The 26,162-nt window shown below is 38.2% G+C and overlaps 3 protein-coding genes across 6 annotated transcripts in view; 2 read left to right on the forward strand and 1 right to left on the reverse strand.

Annotated features, from left to right (window-relative positions):
• The window catches only part of CLTC (clathrin heavy chain), a 65,264-nt gene extending 44,774 nt beyond the window's left edge, over positions 1 to 20,490 (forward strand). The window contains exons 18-33 of one of the 3 annotated variants that reach the window (XM_023756809.1): positions 777 to 899; positions 1,484 to 1,629; positions 1,848 to 2,031; positions 2,219 to 2,411; positions 2,916 to 3,073; positions 3,288 to 3,452; positions 3,576 to 3,683; positions 3,767 to 3,934; positions 4,059 to 4,208; positions 4,305 to 4,436; positions 4,555 to 4,665; positions 5,566 to 5,736; positions 6,104 to 6,325; positions 11,150 to 11,225; positions 18,806 to 18,939; positions 19,677 to 20,490. In XM_023756809.1, the coding sequence (XP_023612577.1) occupies positions 777 to 899; positions 1,484 to 1,629; positions 1,848 to 2,031; positions 2,219 to 2,411; positions 2,916 to 3,073; positions 3,288 to 3,452; positions 3,576 to 3,683; positions 3,767 to 3,934; positions 4,059 to 4,208; positions 4,305 to 4,436; positions 4,555 to 4,665; positions 5,566 to 5,736; positions 6,104 to 6,325; positions 11,150 to 11,225; positions 18,806 to 18,840 (2,142 nt within the window). In that variant the 3' untranslated portion in view covers positions 18,841 to 18,939; positions 19,677 to 20,490. Of the gene's footprint in view, positions 1 to 776; positions 900 to 1,483; positions 1,630 to 1,847; positions 2,032 to 2,218; positions 2,412 to 2,915; positions 3,074 to 3,287; positions 3,453 to 3,575; positions 3,684 to 3,766; positions 3,935 to 4,058; positions 4,209 to 4,304; positions 4,437 to 4,554; positions 4,666 to 5,565; positions 5,737 to 6,103; positions 6,326 to 11,149; positions 11,226 to 13,460; positions 15,630 to 18,805; positions 18,940 to 19,676 lie in introns of those variants that run through there. The other 2 variants (XM_006092220.3, XM_023756810.1) reach the window with 2 other exon arrangements.
• On the reverse strand, positions 18,884 to 22,932 carry PTRH2 (peptidyl-tRNA hydrolase 2). Of its 2 annotated transcripts, none has more exons than XM_006092222.3 (2): positions 22,771 to 22,932; positions 18,884 to 19,507 (listed from the first exon to the last, which is right to left on the reverse strand). In XM_006092222.3, exon 2 carries the CDS (start codon positions 19,505 to 19,507, stop codon positions 18,968 to 18,970), a length of 540 nt encoding a protein of 179 aa, XP_006092284.1. In that variant the 5' UTR covers positions 22,771 to 22,932; the 3' UTR covers positions 18,884 to 18,967. The 2 variants fall into 2 exon arrangements, with proteins under 2 accessions (XP_006092284.1, XP_023612579.1); XM_023756811.1 differs by lacking the exon at positions 22,771 to 22,932 and adding an exon at positions 20,097 to 20,225.
• A 93-nt stretch (positions 22,933 to 23,025) lies between these two features.
• Positions 23,026 to 26,162, forward strand: part of VMP1 (vacuole membrane protein 1) — a 98,133-nt gene continuing 94,996 nt past the window's right edge. Inside the window, 1 exon segment of the mRNA XM_023756741.1 lies at positions 23,026 to 23,141. The gene's annotated coding sequence lies outside the window, so the exon portion shown is untranslated.

Below are 26,162 nucleotides of genomic sequence, written 5' to 3' on the forward strand. Positions count from 1 at the left end.
TCACACTCATTTTATACCCTCCCAGCCCTGGAATCTGCCATTTTCCCAGGGAACTCTCATCCTTTTTAGTGGGGAATGCTATTAAGAACTCAGATCTGGCCCTGGTTGGTGTGGCTCAGTTGTTGGAGTATTGTCCTATGCACCAAAAGGTTGCCGCTTGGATTCTTGGTCAGGGCACATACCTGGGTTGTGGTTTGATTCCTGGTTGGGGCACATACAGAAGGCAACCAATTTAAGTTTCTCTCTCCCTCTTTCAAACCCCCCCCCCACCCACCCATTTTCTCTCTCCCTCCCTCTCTCTAAGTATGTCCTTGGGTAAGGATTAAAAAACTCAGATCTGGGCTGTTAGGTGTATTTGTACTTGCTTCTATGATCTTTCAGTGATCATAGCTAGGAAATATATGCATCTATGTACATACATCCATTCATATACACACGAACATATATGTATGCATGTACACATGGAAAAATAAACAAGAATAGCTAGTAAAACACTGAAAAGAAAGCTATAAAGGTGAACTAGGCCTACCAGATATTAAAACACATTATAAAGCCTCTGAAATTAAAATTTGCAGTACTGGTGCATGAATGACAGACCAGTATAGTAGAATACTTGCTTGTAACCTCTTCAAGATTATATGTAAAAATTGTGGATTTTTTTCTCCTAGAAGACAATAATCAGAGTATAAATGATAGGAAATAACTTTTAAAAGTAAAGTCAGTTATAAAAAGTCTTTACTTCTTACCTTGAAATTAATCTTTAATATCTTATTTAGGTTTGCAATGAGAATTCCCTCTTCAAAAGTCTTTCCCGCTATCTGGTACGCCGGAAGGATCCAGAATTGTGGGGCAGTGTGCTGCTGGAAAGCAATCCTTACAGGAGACCTCTAATTGACCAGGTAAAGTTGGCAAATGGGATTAAGGCTCATCTTTTCACTATGAGTAAAACCTTTTCTTTTCCCTCATCATACACATGGACCATATTTAACTATGAGAGAAGGCAGTAAAAAGAAACATTTTAAACATTTAATTATTTTAAATGCTTTGGGAAGCATTTCTAAGGAAAATTTTTAAGTAGATACAAATCTTCCCAGAAAAAAAATACTGCAGCATCTGGGAACCGTGCAAATAGCTGAAAACAGAGGAATTATTGAGTATATAATGCTATATCTATGTAGTTGAATTACATGTAGCCATTAAAGTGATAATGGGGAGTGGTTATTATGAGTAATGTTTTAATGAGGGAAAAGATTGAAATTATACAATTAGGGTAATTTTTCAGGAGAATGGAAGTACATATGATATAGTTATACATGAATTTGTGTACGAAGACCTTTAGGTAGTAAATTTAAAGGTATTTTTCCTCCACTTTTTTTTCTGCCTATTTCAAGTTTTCTACTGAAAAGCCAACTTAGTTTTATTAGATAATATCTTCAAAAATCACTTTGATTCTCGGAACTTATTTTCTATATATCCTTTCTAGGTTGTGCAGACAGCCTTGTCTGAGACTCAGGACCCTGAAGAAGTGTCAGTAACTGTCAAGGCTTTTATGACTGCAGACCTTCCGAATGAACTTATTGAACTGCTGGAGAAAATTGTTCTTGATAACTCTGTATTCAGTGAACACAGGTATGCTCTGAGAGGGTTCCATTGTTATGGCCTGTCAGTTTTGGGAAGGAACAAAGAGACAAAGATTTGAGTATATTGTCTAAATTGTCACTCTTTAATACCCTCCTCTTCTCACCCTACCTCCTGAGACAAAAGACTGGACTAGTATAGCCACAGTGCTTATTCTTTACAACTAATGAGCTGTTAAAATATTGTGTTTAAATCTTTTTATCTTAAAGGAATCTGCAAAACCTCCTAATCCTCACTGCAATCAAGGCTGATCGTACCCGTGTTATGGAGTATATTAACCGCCTGGATAATTATGATGCCCCAGATATTGCCAATATCGCCATCAGCAATGAGCTCTTTGAAGAAGCATTTGCCATTTTCCGGAAATTTGATGTCAATACTTCAGCAGTGCAGGTAAATAAAATTTCAGGTTACCTAAGTTTATATACTAAATATAATGACTTCTCATGATTCAATATATGTATTATCCTTTGAGGATGAGCATAACCAATTGCTATGGCATAGGAGAGCCATTTCAATGTAATTGCTGTGTGGTAAGATTCATTTTACTGTAACACTAATTCAAAAATTGGTTGCTTAGGTTTTAATTGAACATATTGGAAACTTGGATCGGGCATATGAATTTGCTGAACGCTGCAATGAGCCTGCGGTCTGGAGTCAGCTTGCAAAAGCCCAGTTGCAGAAAGGAATGGTGAAAGAAGCCATTGACTCTTATATCAAAGCAGATGACCCTTCATCCTACATGGAAGTTGTTCAGGCTGCCAATACTAGTGGTGCGACTTCTTAACTATTATGTATTTGTGACCTCAGAAAATGTACCTAAGCTCTGATTAAGCTAAGCATTAAGATAAATTGTGTACTCTGAATTAAGTAGGAATTAGATACTTAGGGTTACTTTTGAAAACATGTAGCCCTCCATTTTAGTCCAGATAAAGAGAAGCTGCATTTTGTGAACTTGCAAGGTCCATGGGGAAGATTAATTTTCTGTTTTGAATTTTCATAAAATTCTGATTGAGCTCTATCTAATCTTACAGCTCTAAGGGAAAGGGGATATCCACTATTCATTTCATTAGTGATAATACAGAAGTATAATAGAAGTTTTGCTATTCTAGATGTATTTCACTGTTTATATTTGTTATTGTCTATAATGTTTTCCTTAAAGGGAAATTAAAAGTAGTTCTCATTTACTTGGGTGAAAAGATAAACGTTAAGATGTCAGTGCTTAAAAAAAAAAAGATGTCAGTGCTTGTATTACTTTTTTCTTTTCCTATACCTAGGAAACTGGGAAGAACTGGTAAAGTACTTGCAGATGGCCCGTAAGAAGGCTCGTGAGTCCTATGTGGAGACAGAATTGATATTCGCACTGGCTAAAACAAACCGCCTTGCAGAGTTAGAAGAGTTCATCAATGGGCCAAATAATGCTCATATCCAACAAGTAGGTTTCTTATTCATATTTTTTTTTGAAGAATGTTAAGATAAGTAGTTGAGCAACGTCATTAGCTTAGTAGGATCAACACATTACAGCTGAAGATTTCCAAGGAAAAAATATCTTACAGGAAAAATATTGTTTCTCACTGTTACATTGAGTTGCAGCTTTGGAGAAAGGATTGAGTTTAGGCTCGCTGAAAATGGATTGTCTTTTTTTTCAGGTTGGTGACCGTTGTTATGATGAAAAAATGTATGATGCTGCTAAGTTGTTGTACAACAACGTTTCCAATTTTGGACGCTTGGCATCTACCCTGGTTCACCTGGGTGAATATCAGGCAGCTGTTGATGGAGCTAGGAAAGCAAACAGTACCCGAACATGGAAAGAGGTAATCTTAACACCTGTTTGAGTAAAGAATTAAGATGCTATTTAGAAATGCTCTTTAAACTGTGAATTGAATTAACCAGCCATGTTTACATTTGAGTTCACATATTTGAAATTTTTATTGTAGGTCTGCTTTGCCTGTGTAGATGGGAAAGAATTCCGTCTTGCTCAGATGTGTGGGCTCCATATTGTAGTACATGCAGATGAATTAGAGGAACTTATCAACTACTATCAGGTAATGAACAGCAGTCTTTCATATTAATTGAGATCTTTTGCCACAGATATTCCTATCTTTAATTTACTATCTTCCTTATTCAGGATCGTGGATATTTTGAAGAACTGATAACGATGTTGGAAGCAGCTCTGGGACTTGAGCGAGCTCATATGGGGATGTTCACCGAATTAGCCATTCTATATTCTAAATTTAAGCCACAAAAAATGAGGGAGCACTTGGAGCTGTTCTGGTCCAGAGTGAATATACCTAAGGTAACCAGCCTTTAACATTGGGAGCAACTCTGTAGCTAAAACTAATATTTTAAAACATCCCTTTTTGGACTACTATCTAGAATTAAAGATTCATATTTAAAGCAATTAAATCTTTCTTACATAGGTGCTAAGAGCTGCAGAACAAGCTCATCTTTGGGCGGAATTGGTGTTTTTGTATGACAAGTATGAAGAATATGATAATGCCATAATTACCATGATGAATCATCCCACTGATGCATGGAAAGAAGGGCAGTTCAAAGATATCATTACCAAGGTATGTACCTTCTTCAGAAAACAAAGCAAAGGCTTCAAAATGAGTAAGCTCATTAGGAAGTAATTCTGACTTATGTATGGATTTTTCCCATTTTAGGTTGCCAATGTGGAATTATACTACAGAGCAATACAGTTCTACTTAGAATTCAAGCCTCTGTTGTTAAATGATTTGCTGATGGTGCTGTCTCCACGGTTGGATCATACTCGTGCAGTCAATTATTTCAGCAAGGTAATTATTTTTTAAAACTTCAAAATATTATAACAAGGATCTAAGACATACTTGAATAATTTTTGTCCATGGAACTTTAACCATGTGCTACATTTGTAACAAACTCTTTATTTTAAAGGTTAAACAGCTACCACTGGTGAAACCATATTTGCGTTCAGTTCAGAACCACAACAACAAATCTGTGAATGAATCACTGAACAACCTCTTTATTACAGAAGAAGATTATCAGGTAAAACCTTTTGATTCTTGCATATATTCTCAAAACTCAGGTTATAATTAGGTTGTAAATTGATATGTTTTGCAGTTAAAAAACAAAAAGAGGCCATTATCCTTAGACTTTTAAATATTAGGTATTTATATGCCTACGATTTAAATTTAATGAGATGTTCAGGATTGATAAATCTGACTTCCCCCTGATGAAATGCCAAGTTTGCAGAATTTTGCTTAGATCCTTATCTCTCTTTAGAAAAAAATTATGGTTACTTTATCCCTAAGCATCTAGATTATAGATAGGGTTGAAAAGTCTTTGATCTCTTAACTAATCCTTAAAACTTACTTGGTATTAACTGTATTCACTGCTTTCTTGCCCAATACCATATTAGTATTTGTTTAATAAACTTTCCCTTGTGAAAGGCTTCACAAGAACAAAATTAATTAAGAGTTAAGATTCAGTGGGCTCTTTTTTCTTTTAGGCTCAGAGCCCATGCCCCTCTGTATGACTGACTATCACGTTGAGTTGTATCAGGAGTTTCCTCAGAGCATAAAATCTTACCCTTCAAATTATAAATTTTCCGAATTTCATAACTATTCATGTTAGATCTTGATATGAAAACCTTGGAGAAAATTGCACCTTTAGAAATTTTACAGTATCTTCGAGGTCTTTGTTACATAATTATATTGAAGAACCTTGATACTTATTAGATTACAACTTTGTGATTTGATGCTTGAGTCTAGGCTGTCATATTTTAATAATGCTTCACTGGTCATCATCATATGTACATGTCCATTGATCATGTCATATACAGTCAGTTATGTTCATAATGGCTCATTGATAAAAAATGATGGAACATAAACTTAAAACTAGAATGGAACACTGATTTGGAATTTGGATGGCTTTTCTTTTTTTAAGGCTCTGCGAACATCAATAGACGCTTACGACAACTTTGACAATATCTCACTTGCTCAGCGTTTGGAAAAACATGAACTCATTGAGTTCAGGAGAATTGCTGCTTATCTCTTCAAAGGCAACAATCGCTGGAAACAGAGTGTAGAGCTGTGCAAGAAAGATAGCCTGTACAAGGTGGATGAAGTTGGTGGGGGCAGGGCCATTAAACCAACTACTGGATGATCTGTGTTAACCCTAACGTGGTATACTACAAGTGATTATGGTCTTTAAAAGTATTAGCTTATGATTATGAGAATTCCCTTTAAGCCCCCATTTGAGGAGATCATAGTTAAGTGATTTTCTTTATTCTAGGACTATCTTATTTTTATTTCAAAGCTCTCTCTTAAAAAAAAAAAAAGAATGCTTTATCCATCTATTCCTTTTCTTTCAACAAATCTTTAAATTATATAATTGGGACCCCCCCCCCCCATTGTATTGCTTGATTTACCGGTTTCAGTATATTTGAGTTTAATGTTTGACTTTCATCCTTTCGTTTGAATAGGATGCAATGCAGTATGCCTCTGAATCTAAAGATACTGAGTTGGCTGAAGAACTCCTACAGTGGTTTTTGCAGGAAGAAAAAAGAGAGTGCTTTGGAGCTTGTCTCTTTACCTGTTATGATCTTTTAAGGCCAGATGTTGTCCTGGAAACTGCCTGGAGGCACAATATCATGGATTTTGCCATGCCCTATTTCATCCAGGTCATGAAGGAATATTTGACAAAGGTAATGGCACCTCTGGGTATATTCAGAACTAATTATCTTGAATATGTAAAACTCCATGTGCAGACTTATTTTTTTTAATGTTTTTTTCTCTAGTAAAAGTAAGTTATTTAGTTGATTCAAAAATATTCCTGTTCTCCATAAATTTTTAATTTTTGACAGATGACATTGCATGGAAAAGGAAACTCAAATCATAACTTGCCAGAAGGTTTATCCTCAATGTATTTCTGAGGATGAATAGTATTACTTCTACATTGTATGTTAGTTTTTTTTAAACATTTGATTTAAAAAATTTTTTTCAAAATATCTTCCTTAGATCAGTTCTTACTATTCAGATTCTAGAAATAGTAGTATAGGTTCCCTTTATTCGGTTGGTTCTTGACTTTAATGTGTATGCGTGTTTCCCCTGGGGAAGCTACACCTGTATTCTTAACATCCTGTTAATCTTCTCAATATTTTGATAGTTTAACCCCTAATTTTAAAATATCATAGGAGGTTAACAAGTAATGACACGTTTCCTAAAAGTGCATTAAACAAGCTGGGGATATAATCTTATAAAAGTCACTTATTCGTCTTAGTGTCCCGTTTTGATGTTAGATATTTTTATTCACCCTATCTTCAACAGTTACTAGCTTTTTTGCTGTCAAACATTTAAAAATGATCTTAAAGGATCCATTTCATTAGAGAAAACATGCTTATTAAAATCCATTTCACATCTGATCTCTTCAGCATGCCTATTTAAAGGGGGGAAATAGCACTACTAACAGCCCCCAGTATACTGAGTATTTTCTTAGGCTACCATCTAAGTAGATACCATTATGTTCAGTAATAATATTTTAAGAATTAACACTTTCTGTTTATAAGTTCAGGGTATCTTAGCCATAGATGAGAATTCTTTTCTTATGCATAATGCCAACTTGTGAGACCTGGCTCTAAGCTGCTGTTAACCAAAGTGCTGTAAATTTTACTAGCAATTAAGCTGCTTTCTTTCACACTGACTCTAGCATAAATTCTTCTGCAGTAAGCTCTGAAGTTAAAAATATATATATATATTCTAAATTTTGCTTACAGTATGCCCTTTATTTTCACTATTCTCATACCTTTTTTAGTGGTTAGATGTTTCTCCCCTAAACCTTTGTTGCTGATTCTACCTTTTTATGCTCAATATGGAATTTGATTTTTTTCTAAGCTGCACCTTCTGAATTCCTTTGCAGGTTGATGCAATAAAGGAAAAGGTGAAAGTTGATTCTTTTCCATCTTTAAGTCTGGAGGACTAAGTCTAAGGAATTTGCATGATTTTTTCCTTCCTTTTCTACACTGCTGCTGCTGCTTTTTCCCCCCAATAAATTTTCACTAAAGCCTCTGCAAGTCCCTTGAAACATAACTATAATAGAGTTGTAGGACGTTAGTAGATGTTTGGTACTAATCGGCTAATAGGCTTTAGGAAGGGCAGGAGGCTAATCAGTAGTTGGTTCACAGTCTCTCTTAAATAATTATTAAAAACTGAGCATGGTGAGTTTCCATATTAATTTAAAAGTTTCAGGAAATTTCTCTTCCCTGTCAGGGTATCTGGACCATAATAGGATTCTCTTAATACTCTAAATAAATTTAAACAGCCTCTGGTTTTATTTTGTGAGCTTGCCTGACAGTCGCTGAATTTATATCTGTATATACATGCCCTAAAAGGCTTTTTGGGATTTTTTTTGGTATTGAAGGACTGTGATCCAGTTTCTGATCTCTTGATTCTTACTAATTTTTTGCTGAAAGTAGATACAAGAGATACTAGCTGCTTCTGAAGAGACTTTCCTCATGTTTCTCCAGGTGTCCAGTTCTTATGGTGCTAGTCCATTTTCAAGAGGACTCAAAACTTTTTAATTATGAGAGTAGCTTGCTCTAATTGTTGCTAGCAACATGGATTATTTCTATATATAACAAAGCAATATTAACTTCTATGTTTTGTAATAAGGCACACCTCTGAAGCCACCTCAAGTTTGCTCTCTTATTCATCTGTTGGTTTATCCATGGTAAATTTAGGCACCTTTTGGTTGCTGCTTCCTTAATTGGCTTGTCACCATCCCAATATAAGTGAAACCAATTTACAAACTTATGTCTGATATCAAATTGTGGTAAGAAAAGGGAGGGAAGATAGAGTTGAAACAAATTTGAATGAATTTGGTTGGGGGACAATGCGTTGGAATTATATTGAACCAAACTGGAGTCACCATTGGAACTTAGGGCAAACCTGAGTAAAATGCATTGTGTGAGGCCCTTCAGCAGCTAGTAAGCAAGGCAGTTAGAAAGCGTGTGTGTGAAAAACAGGTAATTGAACTGCAGTGTTATGCATTGTTTTAAATCAAGCATGTACAACAGTCATTGCAATTACATCATACTACTTTTGAAACTCTTAAAGCATTGCTGTGGGCTGTGTGTGTTTCTTGAGAGCCTGTATGGCAACAGTCATCTTCAGATCTCACTTCTTGCTTCAGTACTTTTGCCTTTTTTTCATGCACACATACACCAAAATAACTGACTGCATGTTAACTTTTCTCTGCAGCATATTGCAGTCTCTGTGGAAAAGCCTTTTACATTACAGTGAATTTTCAGTAGTACAGGTGGAACTCAGTGACATGCTTACCTGAAATTTTTCTTTTTAAATCCAAGGATCAGAAACTTTTGTTACAGCTCTTAACAAAAGCTTGTGTTCATAACAGCCTTCTCTGCTTTTTCTTTTTTGAGCAATCTAAATTGGGTATATGGAATAAAAAATTGGACGTTGCTGTGCCAGAGGCTGTCCTATTATATAGAAAAATCAAAAATTTTTTGCTTAGCTTGGTGCTGTTCCTTCAGAGTTCTTATTTTTTTGTGCCCCCCCCCCCCCCCCCCGCCCCCCCATGCCCAGCCTGCCTATGTCTGTGCCTGGGCATTGTGATATTGCTAGTTCTTCTAAGTCTTACATGTACTTCTGTAATAGGTCTCGGTCTCCAACATCTGACTCAGACATTAACTTTTAAACATGTGTTCACTTTAGATTCTTTTCCTTGAAAGTCTGGAAATGTATTATGCAGTGGTGGGGTTTTTTGTTGTTTAATTTTTCTTCTTCTTAGAAGTTATTAATGTACTCTCACCCATGTATTTTTTTGCACAACCTCTTTAGCTTGGATACTGTTTAGGTTAGCAGAACCCCATCTGACCCTTGGTGGCACATACCATACTTTAAAGTATACAGCTGTAATAATTTTTGTTGTAAGTTTGAATACCAAACTGTGGGTATTTTTCATGGTATTTATACTCGATAGTGGTCTTAATTTGACATTGGGTAATTTATTACAGATGAACACTTAGGGTATAAAACAGGAAAATGTATGCAAAAGCAAATTAACCCAACTTCCTAGGGTGGGGAAACCACATTTTATCTAAAGGTGTCTAGAGTCTGCCTCAGCTTACTGTTCTAATATTTTGTTCCTTGACATAGTAGGATGGATTAGACTCACATTTATGATACTTAATATTAAAAAGTTAGTACACATATGAAGTATTGTCCTAATCTTAGTGGCCTACCTGAAGACTCCAAGACACCATTTTAAATAATTTCAAAAAGAAATCAGGGCTGCTCTAACCATTTTAGCAGTCTTTATAGCTTTTTCACTGATGTTTGCATGTCTTTTTTTGTGAGTGAATTTTTTCACTATTTGCCTTTTTGAGGAACATTTAATAAAAAGTTTCCTCCTGCACTCTTCCCCTATCTCACTGCACATTTATGACTTTGAAAACCACTAGTAGTAATAACTTTGAGATTTGAAGTGTAGTTTTACTGTAAATATAATGTAGTTATGTTTTGGTTGAGATACCGACTTTTAAATATAGTTTAAAAGACAAATATAGTGTATAGTTCAAAAGGCAAGTGAAAGTTGTGCGGTGGAGATTTCCTAGTCCTAGTGTCTTGATGACTTCTTCCTAATTCTTCACAGAGTTAGTCCTAGAGGCACTTTACAGATCACCTCGCTCAGCTGTCTCTTATAGACAAGGACATGTTCTGAGGCTAAGTGCAGTGGTTTGCCAAGGTCACACAACTAGTTAGTGGAAGAACCTATGTATTCTCCCTCCTTTCATTAACACATATGGACTCCTCTACAGTCTTATTTCTGTCAGATAGTATCCACATTTATTTAGAGTAGCTAGCATATAATGGCCATTTACTGTGGCTTCATTAAAAGCAAAAAAAAACCCCAAAAAAACTCTTAAAAGGCTACTTCTTAGAAAATAGAGCATAAAGACATGCAGCCTGTCTTTATATTAAAATAATCAAATATGGAGCCACTTGAGTCTTAAACTTCAGTTTGTACCTATAATCAGTATCAGCAGGAACTGCACACTGGGCAAAGGTAGCTTATTCTGCATAAGTATTTGTCCAGTCATTAGACTCATTTTACTTTTTTTGAATACCATTTCCTTTGGTGAAGAAGTCTTGCCAAGTCATGAGTTCATTATTATCTTTGGTAGGCTTTAATCTTCATTTGTAAAAGTGGTTCCTTCTCATTATCTCCCTCCCTCAGGCTGGCTGCTACCTAGCATGCCCAGTTTTAGCCTGGCGTGCGCTTTAATGGCATTTATAAATCCCTCCTTCTGGAGGGTTTATAATGACAGTGCTGAAAATCACCTTGACTGAAGTATGAACATTGCCACTGAATTTGAGGGGGCGTGAGAATGTTCTTTCTAGTCTTTTTATTTTGACAAAATTTAACAAACTAAGGCTTTTCCACTTTCTGCCATAAACCTAGGTTTATAATACTTTTGAGGTGCTAATTAACATTACCTGTTTTTCTCCAGGTTGATAAATTAGATGCTTCAGAATCACTGAGAAAAGAAGAAGAACAAGCTACAGAGACGCAACCTATTGTTTATGGTAATCTCTATCTCTTTTTAACTTAACAGAAATATAGTAGATAAATGTTTCTCATTCTTTAGGGATTCTACCTCAAAATAGAAATATAATAAGCTTCTAAAATGCAAAAGGCTCACTGAGTAAAGAAATAATTCTCTCTACTGTTATTCCACCCCACTCCCCAAAACAGTCTCAAAGCAGGCATTAATTTTATCCCCTCACGTAATCTTAAATGCAAAGACAGTCTCAAAAATCTTAAGATCATAACTTCAGTTTTTCTATTGCCTGGTCACTGGTTGATTGCTTATTCATAAATTACTGAAGAAGAATTATTGGTGAATTCAATTTTCAGAAGTGCCAAGGCTGTCTTTAGAATGCTTTTTTTTAAAAAATATATTTTATTGATTTTTCACAGAGAGGAAGGGAGAAGGATAGAGAGTTAGAAACATCAATGAGAGAGAAACATCGATCAGCTGCCTCCTGCACACCCCCCACCGGGGATGCACCCGCAGCCCAGGTACATGCCCTTGACCGTAATCGAACCTGGGACCCTTCAGTCCGCAGGCCAACGCTCTATCCACTGAGCCAAACCAGTCAGGGCTAGAATGCTTTTTACATCAGGGATGGGGAACCATTTTTCTGCCAGGGGGCCATTTGGGTATTTATAACATCATTTGTTTAATATAATTCACCTAATATAGATTTATGTTGGTATGAACAAAGCTCTTAGATTTATTGAATTTCTAGTCTTGCCTGTAATTGCCTTGGTAGGGCCAGACTAAATTATTTCAAGGGCCTTTATGTCCCGGGAGAGAGACATTCCCCGCCCCTGCTTTACATAAAGAATACATCCTCTATTTAAATTCTAACTGGACAGAGAACCTGAATAGGGTTTCCATTTGAGAACTTTCTAGAGAGATAGGATCTTCAAACTCTCAGTTAATATTTAAGGCAATTTAGTTTCTTCTTACATGTTTATGTCTGAACTACCTTTTCCATTTCACTCTTGGTGAACAGATTCATTTGAACAATGAATTTGAAGGGTGTAGGTTACAGTGTTCTTTAGACAAAAAATTATAACCATTGTATCTCATCCTGCTAAAGGAAATGATAATATTCAAATCTATTATGACATTACCTCCTTTATATTAAAAATATAAAGGACTTTGGGGATTTAGAGAATCAGGGTAATTTTGACAAAGTTGGAAAAGATAAACTTTAAATAGATTGTTAGAGATGGGAGCGAGATGTTTCACATATTTGAGATAGGAAACACAGGAACCAAAACAGAATGAGTGTAATAATTTGGGGGCACCTACTAAATTTGATTTACCTTTAGGGTGTTTAAATGGACAGGCCTTATAGGCAGTTGACAGTGGGGTTGAAATTTCAAGACAAATGTCAATATCAAGGTTAGAAGTGATTTTTATAAACTGCTGGTTTCCAAAAAGAATTTGCTCACTAAAGACAAGTTTGCTGGTTATTCACAAAAAGGGGCGACACAAGGTCGCTTGTGCTGGGAGAAATCTTGCTCTAGGATTACATTCCAGTGGGAGATTGAGTCCTTTTGTGGCAGTTGGGAAGAGGTGTTCCGTGTCTTTTCCCTCTAAATAAGCCGGCTTCTCTATAGGTCGTTTTCTGTAAGTGGTCAACAACTATTTAAACTTCCTAAGAGGGGCAACAGAATATATGAAAGAGGTTGTACGCTCTAATGTATTTCATACCTAATATATATTTGAATATGTCTTGCTATTTTTAATTGCTTTCTCTAAATTAGTACTAGATTCTTTGCTCAAATGCATTAGGTTTCATTATCATGTAGATGTGCTTAAATCAGAAATTTAAATATAACTTTAACATTTCAGTTATGTTAAAACCATGTCTGTTAAACAATTGTTTTCCTGTGCTAATTATATTGTCACCAAATATAATGTGCAAACACCATGTTGTAAAAAGGCTTATTAGTAGATGTCTTGCCTGCTGTCAAGCATGCATGTGCATATTGCTTTAGGTGATATGAAGTAACATAACTACTGTCACAGTTCTGACCCTTAGCTCTGCACTGTTTGGCTTTATAGGCAGGACCTTCTTAGGGTGACTGTCATGCCAAAATTGTGGCAGTCAGAAGTGCTCCCCAAAACTCAAAGTTGTGATTATGCTACTAGAGGGGAGATTGGAGTGTGATAGTCCTACAATACTAACAATTTTTACTGCCTCCTTGCCCCGCCCCCGCTCCTTTTTGTTTTCCATCTTTAGGTCAGCCCCAGTTGATGCTGACAGCAGGACCCAGTGTTGCAGTCCCTCCCCAGGCACCTTTTGGCTATGGTTATACTGCACCACCCTATGGGCAGCCACAGCCTGGCTTTGGGTACAGCATGTGAAACGGAAAGCTGATCCTGTAGTCGCCTATTTTCGTACTGAAACATCGTCTCTACCCACTTCTCAGTTTATAACAGAGGAAAACAGGCACATGTTCTTGTAACCTTTATTTCATGAAGGACTGCGTTTTGTTTCTAACTATAAACTTGGATCACCTATGTTAAAAGCTTATTTCACATTCCGCATCATTTTAGAATTTATTTTCAAAGGGGAATAGTTTCAATGTTTTATTCATCTGGGCTTTTTTTCTTCCCTTTTGTTCTTTGAAGAACTGCCTAATATTCAATCTGTTGTGAAGAACCTGATTTGCACTCTGTAGTGTTTAAAGAAAAACTCTAATATTGAAGCTCTTAAATTTAGTGTATGTAAACAGCTTACAATATGTATTGTCTAAATGCATTTAAATCTCTTTTATTCAAAGAAAAGCTAAAGCAAAACTATTGGTATGTGACCATGCGAGACTGTCAATGCAACAAAGACAACACTAATCATTATCAGCACATCCTACACTGGACTACAGTGCTCTCCAAAGTATTGGGAAAATGCATTACAGACAACTTGCCTGACTTTTCAATGAGCATAAGAGGCCCTCTAACCTATGCAGGTTTCCTGATTACGCATATAGAAAATGCTAGTGTGTTTTTGCTCACTCCATATGTAACAGGTGCCCTTATGTTGTGCTGTATCCTGTGCTTTTTCTGTGGGACCATTCCATTCAAGAACAAAGAGCACCATGATTCCAATCTGTGTGTATTTACTAACCCTTCCCTGAGGTTTGTGTATGTTGGATATTGTGGTGTTTTAGATCACTGAGTGTACAGAAGAGAGAATTCAAACAAAATATTGCTGTTCTTCAGTTTTGTTTGTGGAATTTGAAAATACTCAAATTTAAAATAAATTACTGGACTGTGGAAATAACATGTAGAATTGCAGTTTTAATTAAATACCCCTCAAACTTAAACCAAAGGAACCATGGTTTTGGTAGTTCCATATTGGATTCCAAGGGTAGGGAGGTATGAGAGCAGAAATGGAATGAGGATTGGGACATGTGAAAACACATATCACATTTATAACATAAGGCACACTATAGTGGGCTACATTTCAGCTATCTCCATCATATTAACCAAGTGGCACTTTTAAGTTTTGTCTAAGCATTTTACTTCAATGAACAAGGTCATGGATATGAAATTATATTAACTTGATATAAACATATAGAAACACGTAGATCATGCTATTCCTCACCATGAAATTGTAAGGGTCCCCAAATTATGGGTAGTTTAAGGTGATTTTTTTTAAACCAGTGTTTGAATCCAACTCTTGGCTGATGGTTAAGAATGTTACTTTAAGTTCATTTCACTATTAATTATCAGTAGAGTTAGAGAGCCCCCTACTTAGCCTTGTATTGCCACAGAAGGGTCTTTTTTTTTTTTTTTTTAACTTAGAACCTCTTTTCGTTCCCTATCTTTAATTCCCACCCTATTTTCCTATAGGAAATTACAGTATTAGCTGGAAAATCACCCTTTTTTTGTTTGTCCTAGTGAAGACATCTTGCTATTCAGGATCTGGCTGCACTTTTGTTTCTGCTGGATCTCTGCTCCCTGTTTTCATCATTATGAAAATTAAGAGGGAGAATAGTAATGGTCCTAGTGAGCCTATTCTTTTCAGACTCAACATGTGTTCGAGACCTTCATTCTCTTCCTTCCCTTCTCTAATAGAAACAAATTAAAATACTTCAGTTAAGGTTTTCTTACAGCATACTTTAAAACTTTTTTTTTTTTTAAGAACAACAAAAAAATCTTGTGCTGTAATACTGAGTTGCCACTTAAGCCTTCTATAATGGGCTATAGTAGAAAGAGGAACTGCTTTGACTTGGGTTCAAATCCTGAACAAGATGAACTTCTGAGCTTGTTCCCTGAGTCATTTTCGGAATTCTTTGCAGGACTGTGTTTAAATCACAAAATGCCTAGCTCAAGACTAGATAATAGTAAGTGTTGTACAGTAAGTAGTAGAATGAATTGGTAATAAACTGTATTTTAAAGGATTTCGTAACATGACTCTGAATGATTGTCTTGGAGAAGGGATTAAAAACAATTAACCAAGGGTACTAAGAGTCCTTAGCACTTTCGATGTAACTGAAACAGGATAGAGGAAGGGGAGACATTACTGGGAAACTTTTCAGAAGGTAAGCATGCTTTCAGTGATCTTCCCTAATATCCAAATACAGCCTTTGTATAAAACCTGTGATATTTGTTGACAACTATTTCAACATAGGCAGTATAATAGCAGAAGACTAACTGGTGATCTCCGAGTAGGGCCGCTTAACTTTGCTGTAAATTGATTTAGTCATGCAGACATTCTCACTCTAGTGGTTCTCAAACTTTTTCTTTAGGATCCTTTTATACTCTTAAATCACTGAAGGTCCCAAAGAGTTTTAGTTTATATGGGGTTGCATTTATTGATATTTACTGTATTAGTAGTTAAAACAAATTTTAAAAATTATTAAATCCATTTAAATGTAATAGTAATAAACTCATTCCATGTTAATATAAATTATAAATTAACTGTATGTCCCAAAACAAAGGTCAAGTGATAAGAGTGGCTGGCATTGTACTATTTTTTTATAACTTTCTTCAGAGTTTGTCTTAACAGAAGACTGCTGGATTCTCATCTGCTTCTATATTCAATCTGTTATATGTTTTTGTTGAAGTACATGAAGAAAGTATGGTTTCACAGATTTGTAACTAGGAAAGTATTTTAATAGCCTTTTTAGATACTTGGAGTTAGTTGAAATGTGGAATCTGAAATTATAAAAGTGAACTTTTCATACTGTTGTATTAAAATCCATTGGTCTATCTTTATTTTGAATGGATCTTTTACCCATGCATGATTTGTACTCTCATGCATTGGTTATGTGGAAGACAGATTTACTACATTACATAGTTCTTCAAAATGTTGACACATTATATTAGAAGATATTTGTGAGAAACACTGATCTTACCAGGAAAGTCTTAAGTTTGGGGAAGCTTGGATGAGAGGCAGATATAAGTTTTCCTACATCCTGTCAATTGTTATTTATGAGGAGACTGCTACCAAACATTCAGATCTGGATAACCAGTTTGTCAGTGGTTCTTGCCAGTAAAAATTTTCCATGATAAAAGCAGCTAGCTCACCACTCAGCCTCACAAGTATTTTTGTCATATTTCAATGTGCACCAGAAGTGTTTAATGCTACACAGAATATTAAGACAAATAGTTAAGGGTCAAATTTAATAATATTGTTAGTGCTTCATCCAGGGTGAAATTTTTTTTTTATTGTGGGGAGAGCAGTGAAAACTACTTGTACAGGTAGGTGCCACTGCCTTAATTTGTGAAAGGTGCCAGCAGTTTTACCCATGGTGTAAAAGAAAAATAATGTGTTAATATTATAAAAATAGTTTTAACCCCCTGAAAGTGTGTTAGAGAACCCATGGGCTCTGCCCATACTTTGAAACCTGTAAGATTATGAATCCTATTAAATAAATACTAAGTACAGGTGTACTAGAGAACAAAATGTATCACCAGAATTTGCATACAATTCATCCTAGTAGATACGCCATGACTTATTACAATTACTTGAATCAGCCACAGCAGGCCATTCTGTGGGGAATGCAGTTCTTTGAACGTGGAACCAACAGTCTGAGGCAGGCTTCAGAAATTACCTGAGCCAGAACCATGCATTTAGGATTGAGTTCAATTCAATTACACTTTGTTGCATCACTTTTGAATCTAGTAGTATAAACATTCTCTTTAGAAACAGTTGCTACTGTGGCATCATTTAGTTGCAATTTCTCCTGTGCTGTAATATGCCGGTGTAACTGGTATAAAACTGACCGGGAAAGGGAAGGGGAGTAGGGGTGTTAGGCCTCGCGGGCTGACTGGGCTGTGGGCGGCCAGGCCGTTCCGTGAGGCAGGGACCGGAGAGCCAAAAAAAAAAAAATTGACCAAATATTTTAACTTTTAAGGCTGCCTGCATACTCCTTTAAACTTATACCTTAGTTGTGCTATCATGCTGCTTATGTTGAAGTTAACTGCTAATTAATGCTAATTGTTGAAGTTAACATGGAGAGTTGAAGCCACTTAACATGCGCCTGTTATCAAAATTCTCCCTGGCATCATAATTCTTAGGGATATACTAATTTAGAAATACTGCCAGGATCCCCCTAAAAGGCTCTCAGAAAAAGGGCTTTTTGCAAGAATACATTGTAAAAAGGGTAGAAGCTGTATAGTTTTGGGAGCTGGGAAGCTGGTATAGTAATACTGGAATTATGTCATGTTAATTGTATAAAGATCAAAAGGGAAATAAAGGTGCCCATAAGTAATTGAATTATCTAACTCCTTCAGTTCTGTGTAAACAATGAGATGTTGTGATGACACACTACTTTCACTTCACAGTGATCATAAATTCCTACATGTGCCCATCACCACCTTTAGGGTCCATACAAGTCACTTCACCAGTTTCAATGCTTTCACTGTTAGGAAAGGGGGGAAGTGAAGCAGCTTTTATAGGCTATGATGTAGAACCACTGCTGAGAACCTTTGGCCACAGGGGGTCTGAGAAATGAGCATGAAACACTGCACAGGTGGGTTATATCAATGCTATTAAACCTCAACTTTGAGACATAAATTTTTAAAATCCAGCAGGTTAGAGTCTAAAGCAGCCGTGGGCAAACTACGGCCCGCGGGCCGAATCCGGCCCGTTTGAAATGAATAAAACTAAAAAAAAAAAAAAAAGACCGTACCCTTTTATGTATTGATGTTTACTTTGAATTTATATTAGTTCACACAAACACTCCATCCATGCTTTTGTTCTGGCCCTCCGGTCCAGTTTAAGAACCCATTGTGGCCCTCGAGTCAAAAAGTTTGCCCACCCCTGGGCTCTAAAGCCTTTTGTGGGTGGCTATACATCTATTAATAAAGTAGGTGCTCAGTCACCCAGAAAGTTATGGTAGGAAAGAACCTGCATCCAATAGGACTACCTTTGAACCCCTGATCCTCTCCAATGGTGACAGCAGCGTAGTCTTGGGGAAGACGAGCTATTAACATGCGGAGGGACCTAACCATGCAAAGGAAATGCTGTTTCCCCCCTTGTAATCCAATTTTGTTGTGAACTGTTTCTCTTAAATATTTTTTGTTTCAGGACTTAAACCACTAGGACAATTTAACCAACTTTTTTTTTCTTTTTAGCCCAAGATAACTGTGTAACTGTGCCAAGTACATGACAGAAGAACATGGCAACAGATTTTCACCTCAAGAACACTTAAATTGGGGGAAGAAACTCAGCTTTTATTGTTAGAATTTGACAGTTTCAAACATTTGTGGTGAGACGATCATGATACAAAATTCTATCTAGTAAAGTTTTAGGTGACCAGTGACTTTGTCAATTAGGTCTGCTGGTCCTGGCCCAATTCCCAGGACAGTTTGAGAACCTGGTGCAATCTGAGTACGTCCAGCATCTTGGATTAAACTTACAGTCAGTCCCAGCGTCTTTGCGTGGGTCAGTAATGCAATCAGAGTGTCTTCATCAGGGGCTTTGACCACCACTTTGGGCTGGCCACAGTATTCCCACTGTTTGAGTAATTCTGGATTTTTCCTTTGAATTTGCTTGTAGGCAGAAACAGCAGCATGAGAGCACTGGGCAGCCACTTTCCCTTTTCCCATCTTTAAGTCATTTCGAACCACAAGAATCATTTTGTACTCCCCACTCTCTCCTAAGATGCTTGCTTCAGTTCTGGTTTCTGTGTTTGCCTCGTTCACTGAGCTTTTGGGGATCATCCCAAAGCGTACACGGAGGCCCCAGCCCAGGCACATGCCACAAGCTACTCCAGCAGCCACGCTGAGTGCACCAGGATGAGCCAAATACTCCATTACCAAGGATTTGGAGAGCATCTTAAAGGAAAGGAAAAAGGTTATCACTACACAGCAGTGAAAAGTTATAGGCTTATCAAATACCTTGATAGTATATAAGCAACAGTATTTTTAAAACTCTGAGGTCACCCAGAAAAGCACAATATATTTTGAATCTTATGTGTGTACTGCTTTTTCTCCTCTGTACTAGAAAAAATTTCAAGAATACAGATGAAGCAATTTAAGTCATTTTGAATCTCAAAGTAAGAAGTATCTCTTCTTCTTGGCTACAACAAAGCTCTGTTCCTCAGAAAGGAAATGTCCTGTTTTACCAAGATGCCCGAAGGGTCTAAAGAAACCAAGAATAACTCCCCCACCCCCTTTTCTGGAATATAGTGCTTATTTAATCGTGTCTTCATAATGCAACGTGGGATGGTACCAGCGCCTCAGAGAAGTTCCTGGTTGTCTATGTAATGGGTCTGGAGTGAGGTGCCTTGCTAACATTTACTAGACCTGAGCGTAGTCCCATTGGACATTATTGTAAGTGCAAAACTAATACACAAGACGAACCCAATTTCATTTTACATACAAACACAAACTATTTTTTGCATTTAATATACAGTGAATTTACCAGAGTGCTTTATATAAAAACAAAGGGAGATTATCCTTTATCCTTTTTTATCTTAAAAATTAATTCTTGTTATCCCAGCAAAGCTGTTGATGGTATCTGAGTCACCAGTAAAACGTATCAGTCTACATTTGAGGTTATTGGATTCATGTGATTCTGTGGCACAAGTCCTGGAAATACATTTTTTATCATAAATTTTTTTTATTCTCGTTAAAATTAGGACATTGATGCTTTAAAAATTTATATGGTAAGTTATATGCAGTTTTATCAAATATTTTAATATAAGGATAGTGCAGGGGAAGGGGATGTTAAACCTTATGAGACGTAATTCATATACTATAAAATTAACTTTTAACAAGTACAATTCATGTTTGAAAGTAAAAGATACTGAAATCAGTTTTAAATTGTATATTGCATTTTGTTTGACCAAAAGACATCTTGGTCAGAGATGTCTGGCAAATAAAAAAGATAGAGGTATCTCCCACATTTGAAAATCCATATTACATCACTCGCTTTGGTGAAAACCTACATTAGTACCTGCTTTCAGTAACCAAAAGAAAAACGAAGATTTTCCATTTTACAAAAAAAAAAGGGCAGAAAGCAAAAAGTGTTCACTGTTTTTCAGCGATTCAATATAGAGGCAGCGTGCACCCAGAGTAGTAAGAGTGGCACTGTTTTTACTATCCAAGTATTATTTTAGGTTTCTTGTATGATTTGGTACGTTATTTTCTGGGGCTTGGGAACACTCAAATTTTTCCATATAAATGAACAGGAATTGCTTCTTCACTTTATACCATCCATTTCTACTTACAAAAGATTTCATAGGAGGCTTCTCCTTTCAGATAGTGTATATGTGCATCATTTTAGTGGTCAGAAGCCCAGGCTAGAAATATAGATTTAAGAGAACTGCACATACAACTGAGGTAATCAAAGTGATGAACGTGGATGAGGCCACTGGGAAAAGTAGAGTGAAGAAAGGGCTAAAACAAAATCCTGAGGAAACAAACATTTAGGGTTCAAAAGAGAGTTAGTGATGGGGTGGCTAGAGGTAAAAGGATCACACAGTCCTCTTTCACTGGTGTGCTGGTGTGCCTAATGAGGTAACAGGGCTGTGCAGACAGGACTTCATGGCTCTAGAGCCAGAAAAGTAAATTATTAGAACCCACATTGGGACTTTAGGACTTCTCTCTGATAATCTAACAACCAGACTCTAAACTGAACAATTAGACGGATTCTCTGCTCTAATTTATAGGTTGCAAAGTAACCAAATATCTCATATGTCAAAATCAGGTACTATCCGGAGAAAGTATCATTCTAAACCTTTTACTTCCATTACTGTTGCTATGAAAATAAAAGGAAAATATTCGCCTCATTTTAAAGATAAGAATCAGAGAAGCTGCTTATCCACAGTAACATGACTAATAAGAGCAGTATTAAAATGTACTCACTATCAAGGTCATGATACAAAGCTCATCTTCAAAGCTTTATTCCCAAATCATCCTATGCTGAAGATCCCTAAAGCCTTTCTTGAGCTCCAAACTTGAATTTCCAGCTTCTGCTAGTTTCACCACTTAGATGTCTATGAAGTACTCTAAACTGAACTCAGTATCTTCCCTTCCCTCTCAAACTTCCTTTTTCTGTATTCTTGATTTGTAAGTAACTCTGGACTTTTCTGTCCTCCCACCCAGTCACCAAAACTTGTTGATCTGTCTTAAACCATCTTATCTAAGCAGTGCCCCAATTATCTCTTGGCCAAAAGCCTCTAAAATTAACTTCACTACCTCTCATCTTTCCACATTTGCTTCACTCGTGCCCTAGTTCATCCTAGTCCATCTGCCAGTATAATTATGCTCCTAAAACACAAACCTGAGTCTAACTTCCCTGCTCAAAAATCACTGGGTAAACGCCCCTAAAGGATAAAACAAATCCCTTTCCACGAATTTACAGCGCTACCCACTTTGGTTACAACCTACCGTATCCTTCTAACCTACCCTCAAGGGTGGACCGTACTACCCAGCCACACCAAATTACTAGGTCCCTTCAAGCAGCAATCTTCCCCTGCAATTATTTTCCTTCACTTAAACACACAAACAAAAACATCTTTACTCCTTAAGGCGCAGTTCAAATGCCTGTCTCTAAAATATTTACCAACCCCCAGTCTTAACTATTTATTCTTCCCAGCTGCTGTAGCGCTTATACATAACTCCTCCTGTGGGTCACAGTCTCTGGCGTCTACTTCTTTAATATTTCAATTAAGGAAATATTTCTTTAGTCTGGGAACCAAATTTTCGATCATATTCTTGGAAACCCCCGCCCCCCTTTTTTTTTCCTTCGTAGGGCCCAACAACTCGATACGATGGGGAATTTCAATAAAAACTCAGCAGAGTGCGAGGCCTGCTCGGTGTTCTCTCACATTCGGAGCGAGCACATCGATGCTGCCCGAATGGAGGCTTTGTCTGGGAACTGAAAATTCTGGGCCCGTCCCCTGCCCAGCATCTTGGTCCCTTCTTCCAAAGGATGGCTGGCAGAACAGGAGCAGTGGCTCCAGCAGCTTTGGGGCGGCAGGCAATTTACGAAGATGAAAGGGTGGGGGTGCGGGTTACGGAAAGAAACATCCCAACTGGAGAGAGGATGGAGAACGGCATCCTCTCCTTCGCCCTGAGAGGGGCCCACCTACCTAGTGAGCTTCTCCTCGCCTCGCCCACGTCTTGAGGTTCTTCACTTTGGAGGAGCGAGCACGCTGCGATCGCACGAGGTACCTCTTCCGCGGTTCCTGGACAACAAGTTCCGGATCAAGAACCGCGGAGAGAACAGTCATTCTCCCTCTCGCTCCGCCCACAGGTCCCGAACCGAAATCCTGCGACCGTCAGCCGAGGTTGCCGAAAGGAGGTGGGAACGATTCTCTTCAGGAGACGGTCTCCCGGGGGAACACGGACCGGAAGTGACGTGAGCCAGTTCCGGTTTTGCCGGAGCCCAGCGGCGGGTGTGAGAGTCGGTCAGGTGCCGCTTGTAGGATCCGGAGATCCGGAGCAGCCGGGGTCAGAGCGGGTAGGTAAACGAGTCCGGGGGATTGGGGGCGGAAGCCCGAGACTTTCCTCAGAGCTCAGCCTCTTCCGGAGCTCTCCCACTTACGCCGTGCAGACCTGGGGCACCGTGATTTCCACTTCGAGCAGTGTTGTCGGGGGCTGCGGACTCTGGATGTCTGTCTGGCGGTAGCCAGCTTATCTGGGACACCGCTCCCCGGTTGGCCACGGGTACACCGAACCCACACACTGCACTCCCGACCATTTGCCTTGAGCGCCACTGATTGGCAAGCCGTTCTCAGCTGCTTCTTCCTTCCCCGGTTTCTAGGACTTTAGAGTAAATGGAGATCTTCCCTGCTGATGACCAAGCTGTTTAGAAGCATACGCTTTTAAGCAAAATTCAGACGTGTTGTTTCATGTATAGCTTGTTCTTGTTTTTTATTTAGAAAATTTTTTCACACTTGTCTGAAACGAGGTGACAAGGTTGTTGAGATGTGGAATTATATAGGTTAGAGGTTATCATTAGTTTTAATAGCTAGTAAATTTGCGTGTTGACTTTGTAACTACCAAACACTGATCTTATAGTCATTGGTAAATTTTTTTCATTGATTTTAGTGAGAGAGAGAGAGAGAGAGAGAGAAACATCGATGTGATAGAGAAACTTCAGTTGCCTCCCATACATACCCCCACGGGACAGGGAGCCCAAACCCTGTGTATGGGTGTTCCCTGGGATGCTCCAACCAACCGGCCAGGGCTGGTCTCATATTCTTTTTGTTCAGTTCAGTTATCGAGGAACTGATTACCCAAATTTTCTCACTTTCCATCTTCTTCCTGTCTTTGGCTTGAATAACCACTTTTTAGAATTGTAAAATATCATCAAACTTTGAGTCAAAGACCTGGATTGAAGCCCAACATTTATTGAGTGAAAGTTGACAGATTACCTAACTTTCTGAGCTGGTTGGTAAAGGTGCTGCTCATTTTATTTCATAGAATGTCACAATGATTGAGATAGTAAATGTGAAATCACTATGTAAGTGAAAATATGGTGACATTGTCATTTTACTCTGAAATCTGGACATGTCTAGTGCAGAATACTGTTCCTTTGCATCTCTTCAAAATTTGGTGTTTTATGTTGTGTAGTATTTATCAGAAAGTATTATCATACATTTCTCTGAGATGATCTTTGCCCTACTTTTGAACACAATAAAAGCTAGCCAGGAATAATTAGATACTGTAATCCATTGAGTTAGTCACCTTAATTAATAGGTAGGTGACCGGAAAATGAGTATAGCTTTGTATTTGAGAGTCTAAGTCTGATCTTTTTTGGTCATCATGTATTATTAAGAATTTACAAGTGCAGAGGAAGCTGAGGTTTTTGGTGCTTATATATAGTTAAATATCTATTGAATGCAGTATTTAGAAGTAGAAGCAACCTCTGTGAACATATAGTTAGATTTTTCTCATTTAATAGGAGAAAATTGAGGCCTAGAAACAGTCAGTATTGGCGCGCCTGAGGTCCTATGGCTTAGGTAGTGCCAGAACCTGAACTGGAAATGAGATCCCAGGTGTTCTTTCTGTTCTGCTCAGGTTGTCTCTAGGCATCTTTGTATTGTTCGGTAGTATTTCCTGGTTTGCATGAAAATGATTTCTCTTATGTAGTAAAAAGATATATATGTGTGTGTATACATCCACCCCTCCCCCCTTTAGTCTTGTAAATTCCATGAAAACAAAAACGCTATGGTTGGCAAGATTTGCAGTGGAATGTTATAAGGAAAGAAAATTAGTTCTATTCTTCAGAACAGTTATTCTGAGTTCATGCTTTGTTAGTATCAGGTATCGAGGTATCTTCTTTCTGGCAAGTGGAAAAGACAGAGGATCTTTGTAACACATGTCTCACTCAATGAATGTTGGTAATACGTATGAGAAGCTGTATTAATTACTTTGCTCCTGCTAAAAAAAATTTCTCAAAGCTGTTTGTAATTTCATCATTCTGTTATTCTAGAGGCCCGGTGCATGAAATTGGTGCACGGGTACAGTCCCTAAGCCTGGTTGTCGATCAGAGCCGATCAGGGCCTTCTGGCTGCTGGCCGGGGCCTTCCTTTCCTGGCTGCCAGGTGCCAGCCGGGGCCTCCCTTCCCTGGCTGCCACCTGCCAGCTGGGGCCTTCCTTCATTCTGTGCCGCCTACTGGTGGTCAGATCATGTCATAGCAAGCAATCGAACTCCTGAGGGGCCACTTTGCATATTAGCCTTTTATATATATAGACTAGAGGCCCAGTGCACGAAAATTTGTACACTCGGCAGGGGAGGGGGTCCCTCAGCCCAGCCTGCGCCCTCTCACAGTCCGGGAGACCTCAGGGGATGTCCTACTGATGGCTTAGGCCTACTTCTGTAGGAGGCAACCAGGCGGGCCAATCAGGGGACAGCGCTACCCCAATCACCCCGCTGCTGCCAGCCTCCCTCTGCAGGAGGCGACCGAGCGGCCGATCAGGGGATGGCACCAGAAGGCGCAGCCTCACCTCACCCCCCCATCACCCCTCCGCCACCACTGGTAGCTGTTGCCTCCTGTTGGGGTCCTGCCCCAGCAGGTCCAGGGGTTCCCAAAGGTGTGGACAGAGTCGGTGAAGAATGAAGGACAGGGAGGCAGCATTCAGTTGATCAGCATAGCGAGGTTCTCTTTTTTATTGTTCTATTACATCTATATTTATACCATTTCATCCTATAGCATTCCTCTATAATCACATCGTGGTATGTTTTGGGTAACGTTCTACAGTTCCTTGTTTCTTATCTGACCTTTGCCAAAAATCCTGTCTCTATCTAGTTCTATTGATTTTAATCTTGTCTAGGTTCATCTCTGTGTTCCATTACAAGGGCTATTCCAAGGTCACTGCTCTACTGATAAGCTACAAGGAAGTGACTGAAGGAGATTATTCTACCCAGTAAAGGTTATGTCCTCCCAGCCTCACTGCTTGCCTTCCCTGGGACTGCCCTGTGTCGGTGGCTCTCCAGGGATATAGGCTTTGGTGCTTTCCCTGGTGGGCAGATCCC

Source organism: Myotis lucifugus, unplaced genomic scaffold (assembly GCF_000147115.1).
Source record: "Myotis lucifugus unplaced genomic scaffold, Myoluc2.0 scaffold_99, whole genome shotgun sequence".
Lineage (NCBI taxonomy): Eukaryota > Metazoa > Chordata > Mammalia > Chiroptera > Vespertilionidae > Myotis > Myotis lucifugus.

Excerpts from the sequence above, each read along its gene's own strand:
- PTRH2 (XM_006092222.3), bottom strand. The coding sequence starts at position 19,507 with ATGCTCTCCAAATCCTTGGTAATGGAGTATTTGGCTCATCCTGGTGCA.